General features: G+C 32.3%; 1 protein-coding gene and 1 long non-coding RNA gene across 3 annotated transcripts; one reads left to right on the top strand and one right to left on the bottom strand.

Moving 5' to 3' along the window:
* The first annotated feature begins 8594 nt into the window (after positions 1-8594).
* LOC123222845 lies at positions 8595-9627 on the top strand. Of its 2 annotated transcripts, none has more exons than XM_044645826.1 (2): positions 8595-8735; positions 8857-9627. In XM_044645826.1, exons 1-2 carry the CDS (start codon positions 8728-8730, stop codon positions 9428-9430), a joined length of 582 nt encoding a protein of 193 aa, XP_044501761.1. In that variant the 5' UTR covers positions 8595-8727; the 3' UTR covers positions 9431-9627. The 2 variants fall into 2 exon arrangements, with proteins under 2 accessions (XP_044501761.1, XP_044501760.1); XM_044645825.1 differs by having other exon boundaries at positions 8603-8778.
* Positions 9628-11256: 1629 nt separating this feature from the next.
* LOC123224500 lies at positions 11257-15122 on the bottom strand. The gene is made up of 2 exons (XR_006503983.1): positions 14717-15122; positions 11257-11457 (listed from the first exon to the last, which is right to left on the bottom strand). It is a non-coding gene; the product is annotated as an uncharacterized LOC123224500 (long non-coding RNA).
* Positions 15123-15427: the final 305 nt, after the last annotated feature.

Genomic DNA, 15427 nt, shown 5'->3' with positions numbered 1-15427 from the left:
CTTACAGGGTTTTAGTCATGAGGGTGTTTAGGTTGGTCCTTCGGTTGCTTAACCTCCCCTACCTAAGGTGTGAAAACTATTATTTTGTTATTATATTTTATATGAAATGTCATTTATCAATTTGTTTTTCTTATTTGTATAGGGTACTAGCAGTGAGACCATTATCAATCGATAGTTTTCCTCGTACACTTCCCCTGACTGTAGAGGAAGTGTATTTTTTTTATGAAATGTCATTATTCAAAATATTATTAATATTTTTGTGTATATTTAAAATGTTTCTTTTCTAGATAAGCGATTTTGGTTACTTGCTGATATCCCCTGCTCTGGCAAAAGGATAATGGAAATTAGTTCAAAATGGGACAACATAATAGAGGATGTTTCACATGGAAACCAAGATGAGATATATCCATTATGATTTGTATATATTCATATATACAAATCACTGATGATATAAAATTAATTTTGCAAGTTTCCATCGAAGGGGTATGGATAGTTGACTTGACAATAATAGAGGATTCTCTCACCAAACCTTCTATAGTATACATCGATAAGACAATATTAACCAATTAAATCATAATTGTTACTTAAGATCAAATATTTAATTAATAGTTTTATGTTATTTTCTAGGTTGTATATACTACGCATGGTTGGGTCGTTTAAAAGGGTTTACTGGTTCACATCCTGTATCCAAATCTAATGAAACCTAGGGCAAAATAGAAGTAAGCCACAACTTGAGGATTCATCGCATCAAGAGATCTCATCATAACCTCAAAATTTGCTTTTGTGTATGATTTTGCAGTTTTCCAATATGAACATGCAACCTGAAATTTATAAATAATATGAGAACTTCATTATCAAAATTTATAAAATATTAAATGGAATAAAAATGAATACATGTGTAAACATGTTACCTTTGAGTCGCGTTTGTACTTTGATTGCATGTTACACAGAAGGTGATGGTAACAACACCTGCAGTGGACATCTGGAAAGACTTCAGCCATTACAGAGTATATAGCATGATGTCAATCCGAGATTATTGCCAACACAGGAATTTCATTTATGGATTCTTTAACCTTCCTTAGAAACCAATATCATGTGTCATGATCTTCTTTTTTATTGACACCAAAAGCAATTAGGTATATCTGACTATTACTATTGAGGCCCACTGCAAGGAATAAATAGTCAAGATATCAACTTTTAAGGAAAGCAACGTCAATGCAAACAACAAGTCGAATATAATGTATGAATGCATGGACGGAGCATCCCAATGCCATGAAAAAATACTTAAATTGATGTTCATTGTCCATTTCAATAGCAATCACGATTCCTGGATTAGCACACTTTAAATTGTAGCAATAATCTTGTAAGAGCATAAATAATTCTTCTAATGAGTCTCTCAATGAATTTAAAACCCAATTTCTTGCTCGTCAAGCTTGTGAATATAAAAGTCAATTTTCTATCAGTCGACGATGTCGACAATTATCTCTTTAGGCTGCCCTGATTTTTCAATTTTTATTATTTTAGGGTTATTCAACTGTTAGTTTTAACAATTCAGGTTTTTTTTTTATTTAGTCATTTTAGGATATTCTGACCAGATTTTGGAACAATTTTTTAATTTTTACATTCTAGGGTATTTCAATGTGTAGATTTCATATTTAAGTTTCGCTTTTTAGTTTTTTTAGTTTTCATCTTTCTAAGGTATATTCCAACATATACGTTTCTTATTTTAGGTTTGTTTCTTTCTATATTAGTCATTTCCATATTTGTTTATATATTTGTTTTTTTTTTAATTCTTATAAACTTTCAAAACGTTTTTCATGACAATGGAAACTTACAAATCCCAGATGAGTTACGACACTTTCGAACAGAGGTTATATGTCGTGTCTAGCGTACTACCATGTTAAAGATTAGATCAGCACATACACTGGAGTAGCTACGGTTGTTCAAAAGGATGTGTTTCAAGTATTTCCTTTGATTACCAAATATCAAGTTCTCTAGAGTGTTGGTGCACTCATTTTTTCTGTGACAGTTATATCGAGGCTTAGGTAGAGATGAATTTTGGTTTAGGAGAGTTTAGGGAAAACTTTGGCTTTGGAAAACGCTCTTAACTAGTTGGACTGTCTTGGCCCCAATCTATCGACCCACTACCGATGTCTTGGTCATCGGTCACTGGTGTTACCTTGTTATTTAGCCGTCATCGCCTAAAGCCCGTCAATTACTTTTCCTTATTACCTATTTTTGTTGCTCGTGGATCTGCCCTTGCCTCTTTCACAGTGACACTCCTTTATGCTTTGGCTTGCCACTATAGGACATCTCTATACCATGGATCACCTCCAGTTTCAGGGGATTGTGAGTGTTATAGCTTGCGTTCTATGCGATTTAGCCATAGAGCCCTATGACCACCTTTTCTTCAGCTGCAATTTCTCTGCTACAGTTTGGGGGGAAATCAAAGCTAAGACCTTTCAGGCTTGGCTGAGTGTCTCTTGGCCTTCGCTTGTTCATTGGGCTTCCTTGCACCTTAGATAGAGGAGAGACTTCAGGCACTTTCTTTCTTAGTTATCCTTGTCTGCCACTGTCTACTTCCTATGGTACGAGAGGAATAACTGAGTGTTTCATCAGACTTGTAGGCACCGCATAGAGATTATTTCAGATATCTGTGAGGTTGTTTACACCAAGATCTCTACCATGGAGCACTGATTCACGATTTTGCCACAGTATAGGGCTATCTGGCACTTGCCTAGCACTTAGACTCTTTCGTCATTTTATGGTTTGTTTGTACTGCTATTTTGAGAGCCTGTGCTCTTTTTGTGTCTTGTTTTGAGACTTTATTGACTATGCTTAGGTTATGCCCCTCGTATTTTTGTACTTTATTCTTTTCCTATCTATAAATTTTTTAATTTCTTCAAAAAAAAAAAAAGAGTTTTGGTTTAGGGTTAATGAGGTCGATATGAGATTCAGCCTTCGATTTTGCATTGATGAGGAGGCTACCATTCAACTAGATCACTGTATTTTCATCACATATTTCATGGGGAATTGGACATATGATTAGAGATACATACTTTCAGGGATGTCGAAGGTGCAATATTATAATATTGAGTGTGTGTTCTTGTCTAGGCCATAGGGGGAAGACAATATCGATGCCGTTAAAGTAGCTTGTTGTGTTGTCTACATATAGCCTTGTTGTGTTGTCTACATATGGTGTTGCTAGGGAATGATCATCGAAATAAGATTTCTATAAAGTACCTCTAGTTGGTTGATCACTTGGATGGGTTTAATTTTTATCCTTAGGTGTTCTGGTATGACAAATGATATATGAGTCGATGTCCTAGGTGAGTGATAAAGTCTGCCAGATACCCGACATGCATAAATATGACATATATGGATTTTTCATTGCATTACAAGTAAGGTCTATACTTAATTTCTTGGAGATATTTAATATGAAATATTGTCATTATATTATATATGAATTGTCACTGATCAAGTTGTTATTATTTGTATAGGGTAGTGGTTATGAAAAGGTCTCGATTGGCCCTTCTGTTACATCACCTCTCCTATCCGAGTTTTGTCATTTATTGTTGTTACTATATTTTTTTTAATTGTCATAGATTAATTTATTTTATATATTCGTATAGGGTTTTGGTCATGAGAGTGTTTCGGTTGGTCCTTCGATTGCTTCACCTCCCTAACCTGAGGTACGAAAATTATTGATTTTATTATATTTTATATAAAATGTCATTTATCAATTTGTTATTCTTATTCATATAGGGTACTAGCCATGAGACATTATCGATCGATAGTTCTTTCCATACATATTCCCTAACCGTAAAGGTAGCGTATTTTTTTATGAAATATCGTTATTCAAAATATTATAAATATTTTTATGTATATTTAAAATGTTTTTTTTCTTTTCAAGATGAACGACTGTAATTACTTGCTGATATCCCCAGCTCCAACAAAAGAGTAATGGAAATTAATTCACAAGGGGACAACCTACTGGAGGATGTTTCACATGGAAACCAGATGAGGTATATCCATTATGATTTGTATATATTCATATATACAAATCACTGATAATATAAAATTAATTTTGTAGGCTTTCATCAAGGGGGTACGGATAGTTAACTTGATAACAATAGAGGATTCCCTAACCAAACCTCTTCTGGCATACATCGATAAAGTAACATTAGTTGATTAAATCATAATTGTTAATTAAGATGAAATATTTAATTAACAGTTTTATGTTATTTTCTAGATGGTATGTACTGCGCATGGTCGGGTCATTCGGAAAAGTCTACTTGTTCATATCCCGTGTACAAATCTAACGAATCCTAAGGCAAAATGGAAGAAAGCCCTAACTTGAGGATTCATCACATCCAGAGATCTCATCATAGCCTTAAACTTTGCTTCTGTGTATGATTTTGCGGCTTTCCAATATGAACACGCAACCTGCAAGTTTATAAATAATATGAAAAGTTCATTATCAAAATTTATAAATGTTAAGCGAAATAAAAATGAATACATGTTTAAACACGTTACCTTTGAGTCGCATTTGTACTTTAATCACATTTTACACAGAAGGTGATGGCAACAACACCCATGGTGGATATCTGGAAAGACTTCAACCATTACAGAGTATATAACATGATGTCAATCTGAGATTATCGCCAACTTAGGAATTTCATTTATGCATTCTTTAACCTTCCTTAGAAACCAATACTATGTGTCATGATCTTCTTTTTTACTGACACTAAAAGCAATTGGGTATATTTGGTTATTACCATTGAGACCCATTGTAAGGAATAAATGGTTGAGATATCGACCTTTAAAGAAAACAACGTCAATGCAAATAATAAGTCAAATATATTGTATAAATGCATGGACGAAGCATCCCAATGCCATGAAAAAAATACTTAAATTGATATTCATTGTTTTTTTCAATAGTGGTCATGATTCCCAGATTAGCACGCTTTAAATTGTATCAATAATCTGGTAAGAGCATAAATGATTCTTCTAGTGAACCCCTCAGTGAATTTAAAAGCCAATTTCTTGCTTGCCAAACCTATGAATATAAAATGTCAATTTTATATTAATCAGTGATGTCGACAATTATCTCTGTAGGCCGATAAATTCAATCAATCAACACAAACTTTGATCTCATTAATTGACCTAAAGCTCGGGTCCTAGCTTGTTAGTGATGTGATATTATTTGATCAATTAAACATGTGTGGGTTGGATTCATTTTATCGATTCAAGGCAATTCACTGAATTTGGGTTTCGATGTTGATAGATACCAACAACATTTTTCATCATAACACCTAATCTTCCATCGTCTCGTGTCAGACTTATGTACCTTGTATTGAAATCCTTTCTCCAAGGTAAATTGATCGACGACATTTTTCAAGTGTTGTTTATTATGGAAAATATCACTAAGCTTTACAGTATTCTCTTCTCGGATCGATCCTATACCACTTGATGATGTTGATGGGTGTGGAGGAAAATCGAGAAGCCACTTAAATGGATCAGTGGGGATATTAAAAAAAAATGGTCCTGAATAATTTCTACTACCTATAATAAAATCTTCAAGCTACAAACTATTTATACCCCCTGTAACAGGTGACATATCCTCAAACTCTGCCTCATCAAGAGGAATCGTTCCTCTCAAAGTCACCCTAGTCAGGAACCCTATCTTTGTCTCTATGAGCCTATTCATTTGCAATATATAATACATCGTTATTGAAATCAATCAAGTCTTCTAAATCAGTTTATTTTTTAACTCTACCAATTTCTTCTTCTTCTTCTTCCTCTTGTCTTTCAATTGGGGTATATGTAATGAAAATAAGAATATATTTCTTGAAGTATTGAGACATGTCAATAAGACCTTGGACATCTTCATCATTTTGGATCTATACTAGGCAATCAAATTTAATTTTTCTTGGTTTCATAGATATTTGAAGGTAGTTTCTGATTGGATCAAAACTGCAATGCTCACTCAAAAGTTGAGTAAATCCTTCAAATGTTGTTCTGGAAGGAATTTTAATCAATTGTTCACATCTTCCAACATACTTCATTGCGTTGAATCTATTCTCCTTGGAAACAAATAAACGCATAACTAGTCATTTTAATTATCAATCCTACAATAACAAATTTTTGAGAAAAATTAAACATATATAAGAAAAAATCCACAATAACCATTTGTTGATATATATATATATACACACACACATACATGCCACCTCTAATTTTCCAAAATGGGTCTACCTACTCCAAACATGTCATTTAAAACCATTTAAAAATATTTAATATCAAAATACCCCTTATATTTTTTAACATTTTAATTAACCCCCTATAATTATCTAACATTTCATACAACACTCTTACATGTTGTCTTATATGAAAATGAATCTATCTACTCTTAACATGTCATTTAAAATTGTCTGAAAATATTTAATATCAAAATTTTCTCATATTTTTCTAACATTTCAATTAATAATTATCTAACATTTTATATAACACCATTGCATGTTCTCTTATACAGAAATGCATCTATCTACTTTTAACATATCATTTAAAATCGTCTTACAATGTTTAATATCAAAATACTCCTATATTTTTCTAATATTTCAGTTAACCTCTTATAATTATCTAACATTTTATATAACACCCTTACATGTTGTCTTATATAAAATGCATTTATCTACTTTTAACATATCATTTAAAACCGTCTTACAATATTAAATATCAAAATACCCTAATATTTTTCTAACATTTCAATTAATCTCTTATAATTATCTAACATTTCATATAACACCCTCACATGCTATCTTATATGAAAATGTATCTATCTACTTTTAACATATCATTTAAAACCGTCTTACAATATTAAATATCAAAATACCCCAATATTTTTCTAACATTTCATATAACACCCTCGTATGTTATCTTATATGAAAATGTATCTATCTACTTTTAACATATCATTTAAAACCGTCTTACAATGATCAATATCAAAATACCCTTTTATTTTTCTAATATTTCAGTTAACCTCCTATAATTATTTAACATTTTATATAACACTCTTACATGTTGTTTTATATAGAAATGCATTTATCTATTTTTAACATATCGTTTAAAACCGTTTTACAATATTAAATATCAAAATACCCCATATTTTTCTAACATTTCAATTAACCTCCTATAATTATTTAATATTTCATATAACACCCTCACATATTGTCCTTTATAAAAATGCATCTATCTACTCTTAACATATCATTTAAAACCATCTTACAATATTTAATATCAATGGACCCCCTATAATTATCTATCATTTTATTAAACACCCTCATATGTTGTGTTATATCGAAGTACAACTATTTATTCCTAATATTTAATTTAAATCCCTTATACATTCTGTAATACCAAAATGTCTCCCATATTTTTTAACATTTTATTTAACTCTTACATTATTATCAAATATCCGAATGCCCTTTTTACATGAAATACGAATTAGATTTAACAAATAAAATTAAGTTTTGAGTTAAGATTTATATAAATATTTTTTTTCACAAATTAATTTTTTTCAATTTGAATTTAAAAATATGAATTTTTTCTTTTCGAATGAATCTGCAGTAATTGATATTGAATAAAAATGAGAAATGTATGTAATTATAGTGAGAGTGAGAGAGTTTATATAGATGTGATGAATGGTAGTTTTATTATTTTAAAAAATATTTTAGGATATTTTTATTTGAAAGTTTGAAAAATAGATATTTTTGCTTAGAAATAAAAAAAGTGGATATTTTTACTTAATAAGGGACAAAATAGACAATTAATTTAATTCTCCTTTAGAAAAACACACAAAAAAATAATAATAATTATAAAGGGCCTTTTCCCGTCAGAAGCAGTTTTTTTTTTTTTTTTAATACAACAGGGACACACGGTGCCTCCCAACTTTTTGTTGGATTTGGTTACCTAAAAGTAAAAACAAAGACGCGTACTACTAGGTTGCTTGTACGAGTAGACAAGGGTAGTATCGTAATTCAAGGGTAAATTTATATACAACCTTGTCCGTCCACTTAAATTTAAATGGAACTTGGGTCCCTGTGAGTTTGTAAACATCAATGATCATCTGGGTTTGTCAAAACGACTTGAGTGGAATGTTTATTATGCCGTTCTTCTCCAATCCAAATGAAAAAAAATGTACAGTTAATAGAAATATAACATTAAATTATATAGGGAAGTACAAATGTCAATTAAAGGGCAAGTTTAAACTTGTTTATCAACAAATATTTAACAAAAAATCTCAAAATTATTTGGATTATAAAGTTGAAGGAAATTTACAAGTGGTGTCATAAAACAAAAAATGTAATTGAAATTCTTGCTAATCTCAATTTAAACTAGACAAGGTTAACAACAATAGATGAATTGAATTGAATTCCTTCCTTATCAATTCATCGATTCATATGAACAAGTATTTTGAAGTGAAATGGGTTGAAGTGTGACTTTTAGATATTGATGGATCAAAAATTGTCTAAAAAAGGTTATGCCAAAGACGCGTTGTCATGTCTTGTCCAAATCCATTTTATTGCTTGCTTTCTTTAATTAAGCAATTCAAAGCAAACGAATCTGTGTCTCCTTTCTCTCAACTCATACCATCCAACAAAGGACGAAACTTGACTCATCAAACCCTCTCTGTCTCGTCTTTTACTAAGTTCCCATCTACAGCTCATGGATGAGTATCCTTCCCTTCTTTATCTTTTTTCATTATCATGCCCAAATGTAATAACCTTTTTTTTTTTTCTTTTTATCTTATTTATCTCACTTTGGTTGATTGTGTTCTTAATTCCTTTTATTTAGATCCCCAAATGACCTCCCGAGAAGCTCAGCCAGAACCAGAAATACCAGTTTCAATTATTTTTCATCGTCAACAACAAGCGTTCATGTCACTGCTTTGGATGGTATCGTGAATGTCAACTCTCTCTTTACGATCGCTGTGTTTGTGGGACTTTCATTGACGACTCCTGGACAACAGAGCCTGGAGGCCTCGTCAGCATGTGATGCCGGGATAGAGATTGCTAGAAATATTCTAGTTTTTGAGGTTGTCTCCTTCAGCTTCTTTCTCTTCTCGTCTTTAGTTGCTCAAGGTTTGAAACTGGCGCTTAACTTGATTAATAGTAAGAATGTGGATGACGCCTTTAGAGCCCACATTAATCTAAAGGTTTTAAGGTTTGGGATGATGGCTTCAGCAATTGGGTCGGTGATGGGTTGCTTGTTTTTGATGCTTTCCATTATTAATGTTATTCAGATCCGGTTGGGGACATTGGGTTGTGGGAGTAAATCTACCCTTCATGCTATTTCTACTTTGATTGTTTTGGTTTCTTCTGCTCTTTGTGTTTATATTTCCACTGTTGTTTATGCTTTTTTGCACTAGATATCCATGGGGATTTATGAAATTCTAGTGTAAACACTATTAGTTACTCTAGCTGCCTCAATACAATTGAAATCTAGATGGTCTTTTTACAAATAATATTTTGCTGATTGTACTCAAATGCCATATCCCTTGTTTTCATGCTTGGTTATTCAATTTGGTTGACGTTTACCTTTATAAAGTGGACAGATTTGCTTAAACTATATGGGTTGTGGTTACTTACATTGTTGATCTTCTGCTATATCCGTTGTTTTCATACTTTCTTACTCAATTTTGTTTTAAAATTATGAACTCTCTTAGCTCTGTTAGGATGCTTGGTCCTCTGTTATATGCACTATTGTCTCTAAATTCGGTTGGGGTTTGGAGAGATTTTCTTAAACTATATGGATTGTGGTTGCGGGGGAAATGCATTAGCCAACTCTGCTGACATCTCTTAAACATGATTCCAGCTTTGTTTATATCTTAATTAGATAGCTTTCTTGATGTAAAATATGGCAAGTTGATTACCTTTATCTTTTTGTCATCTCAACTCTTAAGCTTTGCATTCATTCGTTGGAGGTATTCAATGTGATTGACTACTACTTCATTTGGAATCTGTAACACTTACCCAGAGATTCATAGCTTTGTTAGCTTCTTGCACCTTCATCATTCTGTTCTGTTTAATTTCTACCATGACTCGGGTTTCCTCTGTTAAGCCCCTTTTGTTGAAATACAAATACTTCTAAAGAGAAGGAACAAATTTTAGTGCCTGGCATTTGATTTTTGCTCTTGTTACTGAAATGAATTCAGCAAATTCTAATGTTACAAGTCATTGCTTTGATTATGGTATTTACTAATTATTTTCAACCCTGTAAAAGTATCAAATTTACAGCATTATCATAACTGATTTGGTTGGTCTTATCTTCAAAATGTCTCAGCAAAATCCATCACATAAGTGCTTGTTATTTAATTTCCAAGCCCCAACACAAAATAATAATTCAGTCTATGAATGCATAATAAGATATAATAATTTAAAATGACCAAAATGCCCCTCATGTTTGCCCACACTAGTTGACCTCTTTCATCATAGTCATCAGTAAGTTGGAGAGTTGTAACATCCCACCCTAGAAGTCATAGGTTAAGTGTTACTAACTCTAATCATACTTGTAAGACAATCTTAATATAGAAAAAATTATTTACTAATCAAACATACATAAATCAATATCATACCGTCTGAATTATATCAAAACTTTATTAATAATAATAATAAAGTACTCTAATCATCATCCTCAAACATTAATATCAAAATCTAGATGAAACAACATCCATATCATGTGTACTAATGAAGTCATAAACATAATCATAATTGGGAATCTATGAAGTCTACAAGTCCATTAGCAGCATGTCACTTTATTATTGACTAGTCGCTTCATTGTCATCATCTCTATGCTTGTCACTTGTAAAATCAAGAGGAAAGGAGTGAGTGAAAAACACTCAGTAAGTCAAAATGATCTATTCTACAATCTATCAATAAAATCTAAGCCTTTCTTTCATCTCTATTCCAATCCAAGGATGCTCGAAGCTCAATTGGGTCAAGGGAATCAACATATCAACTCTAGTGACCAATCTTTAGGGATCTCTAGTCTTGGTTATCTTATCACTTTGCCAATCAATAAAATTATAGTCCTGACCTATCAATCCATGGATGTATGTAACATCCCTCTCTAGATACATACAACTACTTAGAATGGGTATCCAAATAAGCATATTAACTTGATACTTCCTCACTTGGTTCACAGCAGAGATAACAAACATGCATGATAAATAGTTCTCTCCCACAATCCCAAAAGTGTAATCAAACAACATAATTATAACACCAATTTGAGTGTTTGAAATTCAAAATCATAAAATAGAATTCATAAATACCATGCATAAACTCAATTACATAAAATACAACTCATCATGGAAAATGACCAAAATGCCCTTGCCTCATGCACTACCTTGAGCTGATCGCTAGCTTCCCATCATCACCTCGCTGCTCCACAACCTACCTACAAAATCACAAAGGAAAATAATGAGTGAGACACTCAGTAAGTAAGTACAATATCCAATAAATGTATACAAATCATAGTTAATTCCAATCTTGTATGTGTCTTTGATCAATCTTCTTATAGTATCACGAATGTTTCTCCGGTTTCCCAAATGCCCATCCGAATCATCTCAATGCCTCATGTCTAATCCTTAATGACAGTGTCAAACGATGTCCTGAACCCTTGGTGAAAGTATGAGATATCCTAGATATCAATCATAAGGTATACCCAATACATATGCTTGTTAGACTTTAGGTTATGAATACCATATCATAAGGGAATAAGGCCCCAAACCTTTTCTTAAAGTCACATAAACATCCCAGATGTTTAGATGCCTAACATCGGTATGTGTATGAGCATCTCATATGCTAAAGAGTCTTATGCTAGTGCATAGTTGTCCAAGGGTATTAAGGTCACATAGACTAGCCCTATTGCTTTCACGACCACACTACATACAACTTGATGGAATAATCACACTATACATAGCTCGGTGATACGTCACTACACATAGTTTGATGACAAATCACAATATCATAGTATATAGTTTCTAGTATTTAACTTGGAACTACTCTAATTAGGGTCTATGTCATCGTCCACATGGTCTGACACACCCAAATTCTTTTTGTGTCATCTTTCACATAGTCCGACACAATTATCCGATATTAACCTTATTTTGTCTTTGTTGGGCTTTAATCCATATTTTCCTTTCATTCATCCCTTATAAGGGTGAATTAGTTATTTCCATAATCATACCAAAGCATTACCTACTTACACACATTTATTCTTATTTTCTCCAATTATACACAGAGGTGCATCTTTCATACATGAGAGTGTACTATTAAACCTACATAACAAGCACATCACACACACAAGCATGCAATTTGAGTAGAATACATGGTCATGTGTCCCATACTACATGAGCATGTATCCACCTCCAAATCCACACACTTGTGGCTTCAGTTTAACACCAGGAGAATTACCCCCAAAAGTACATGACCATATATGCCCCATACATGGGTGTGTAACACAATTTTCCAAATTTTCGTAGCAAACTTCTTTGCATTTGCTTGTTTACCAAACACCACGAACAATACCCAAAACATGCATGAAACATTACCAAGCAATCCCATCTCCAAATACACATAAGCAACAGCCTAAACACATTGTCTTATAGCAAAATATGTTTGGTTATCTCATCAATATGCTTACCACATTAGACATATCTCCAACCCATTTCTTTCCTCTAAATTGCAAAAAGTATTAATCACATAATACATTACCCAACATCAATAATGATTTCATTTACACCGAATACATATGAGCATAAATTGAATCAAGCAAAATGTAATCCCTAATCAAATAATGAAATGACATCCTTAATTCATCAATATCATACCAATAACATGCTAGATATAATCATCAACGCCCATAACATATCCCATCTATATTTTGCAGATGATCTCATGGTCTTTTGCCACTTGGATAAAGACTTTTTGATGATTGTTAAAAGTGTGATGGATACTTTTGATAATTACAGTGGCTTAAAAGCTAACCCCAATAAAAGCAATATATTCTTCTCGAGGGGTCAAAGAAGAGGATAGGGCTTACCTTAAGAACCTCAAGAAATATAATGAAGGATCTCTTCCAGTTAATTATCTTGGCATTCCTCTTATCTCAACTAATTTGAAGCATAAGGCCTTGTGGATAAAATTCTTGTTAGAATTCATTTTAGAGAAGAAAATTTTTATCGTACACTAGAAGACTTGCTCTTGAAAATCTATCTTATGGAGCATCCAAGTTTATTGGTCTAGATTATTTATCGTCCCTTCCAAGGTTCATAAAGACATAATTAGCATATTAAGAGCCTTCCTATGGAGCAAGTTGGACCTAAACAAACATAAAGCTAAAGTCTCATGAGACATGGTATGCATACACAAAGAAAGAGGCCTTGGTTTAATGGACACCAAAGAGTAGAACAAAGTGATTATGGTGAGACACTTAATGGAACTAGATTCAAACAAATAATGACTCAATACGGGGAAGAGGGGCTAGAAGCAACTTAATCAAGAACAAAAGCCTTTGGCCAATTAAAACTCCCAATAATTGCTCTTGGGCTTGGAGGAATATTCTCAAGCTTAGAGGAATGGTTAGGAAGATGTTTAAAAGCATTATCGGGGTAGTAAAAATACCTTTCTTTGGCATGATAATTGGCACCCCCGAAGTCCCCCCTCATTGAAAGCTTTGGAGAAAGAATTGTTCAAGAGTCCTGCCTTGGAAACTTGCCAAAGTAAACGAGATCATAAATGGTAATGAATGGAATTGGCCTCAAACTAAGTCAAGGGATCTCATGGAACTTAAAAATTCCATGGCAGGAGTTTGTTGCCTATGACTCACAAGTGCACAAGTCAATCAAGTAATATAGAAAGATGTCGGTCCCATAAGGATTGACTATTAAGTACTAGTTCATTTTGTAATTCGAGTTAGCTAGAGAAACCAAATATTTAATCCAAAAAAATGAATAAAAATGCAGCAATTTAATTAAAATCAGAGGAGAAATTATTAAAACAGAAATATTAATGGACTAATTATCAAGTAAACTTTTCTAGGGTTTAAGATTTTACTATGAATAATTTGTAATTGCTAACAAGTTAGATCTAAAACAATAAATTGATGAGAACATGATGGGTAATCATCTTAAATTACTTAATTCTTCTTTTGAAGTTGATTAAATGTGTAAAGAGTAATAAATTACTTAATTCTTCTTTCGAAGTTGATTAAGTGTGTAAAGATTAATAAATTACCTACTTTCAAGATCAAGTACTAATCAAAACCCGTTAAAAACCTCTATGATGATCACAAAGTCTACAAGGAACCTAAATCTATTTCTAAATAAAAATTCCAGATTTAGAAATTTCATTAACTAATTGATTCTCCATCTTTCAATGGTATAAAATCAATCTACAAACAAACTAGATGTTGGGTCTAAAACATCAAGCAAGAAGTAAGCTTACAATCACTAAATCAAAGCTTCATCAACATTAAGTTAAATTGAAAACCCTTCTACAATCACAAAGATTTATAGATCTATCATAAACTCTAGGTAGAAAATTTAGCTACTTATAGCCATCATAATAAATCCATGAAAATCAATAAAAGAAAGATTCATTGTGTTCAAAACAGAGGAGAAACAACTATCAAGGAGGAAAAGGTTAGAGAAAACTTTTAGGTCTTCAAGCTTGATAGGCTAGATCCTCTCTAACTTGATCCTTGAGCTTGAATCTTGAATCTTCCTCTTAGATCTTGTGGTTTTCCTTTGAAATTTTTCTATTTTTGGTGTCATCTTCAGTCTGCCCCTTTCTCCTTTGTAAAAAGATGTATTTTTCTGCCAACTCAACCCAAATTTGTTTCCTCTGTTTTTTTTTTATTTTTGTCAGCAATCATGGGCATAATTGAATCAATTATGGCCATAATTGATTTCCGCATCACCTTTAACAATTCATGTCCTTTTCTCGTTTTGATTTTTTAATTCTTGTCCCGATCAAGCTTAAACCTTACCAAATCATCTAAAAATATTTTGCAATTAAAATGTTGAAAATAAAATTTAACTTGAAAGGAAACTCATGGGCAATAATATGGAAAATGGAGTAACCTTATAAGAAAAAAAAAAAAAAAACCAAAGATGAAAGTTGAAAGCTGGAGAAATAAAAATTAACCTACAAATCTAAAACAATAACCCACACCTAGGGCAAACATTGTCCTCAATGTTTGCAAATAAAAGTAAAACATACATATGTGGAAAGAGAAATTGCAAGAAAAAGATAAAAGGGGCTTCCTAGGAGTTGAAAAATCAGTTGGGTTAAATCTGCAACCTGTGCAAGCTGTGACAGAACTAAATGATGAAACAAAGAATCTTAAAATTGTCATTGTTGGA

This window comes from Mangifera indica, chromosome 8 (assembly GCF_011075055.1).
Source record: "Mangifera indica cultivar Alphonso chromosome 8, CATAS_Mindica_2.1, whole genome shotgun sequence".
In the NCBI taxonomy this organism is placed as follows: domain Eukaryota; kingdom Viridiplantae; phylum Streptophyta; class Magnoliopsida; order Sapindales; family Anacardiaceae; genus Mangifera; species Mangifera indica.
The sequence above is the reverse complement of the archived record's forward strand: the minus strand, read 5'-3'. Positions and strand labels throughout refer to the sequence as shown.

Coding starts and splice junctions, on each gene's coding strand:
- LOC123222845 (XM_044645825.1), top strand. CDS start 8,732: ATGAGTATCCTTCCCTTCTTTATCTTTTTTCATTATCATGCCCAAAT. Junction 8,779..8,856: donor TTTCATTATCATGCCCAAAT/GTAATAACCTTT, acceptor CCTTTTATTTAG/ATCCCCAAATGACCTCCCGA.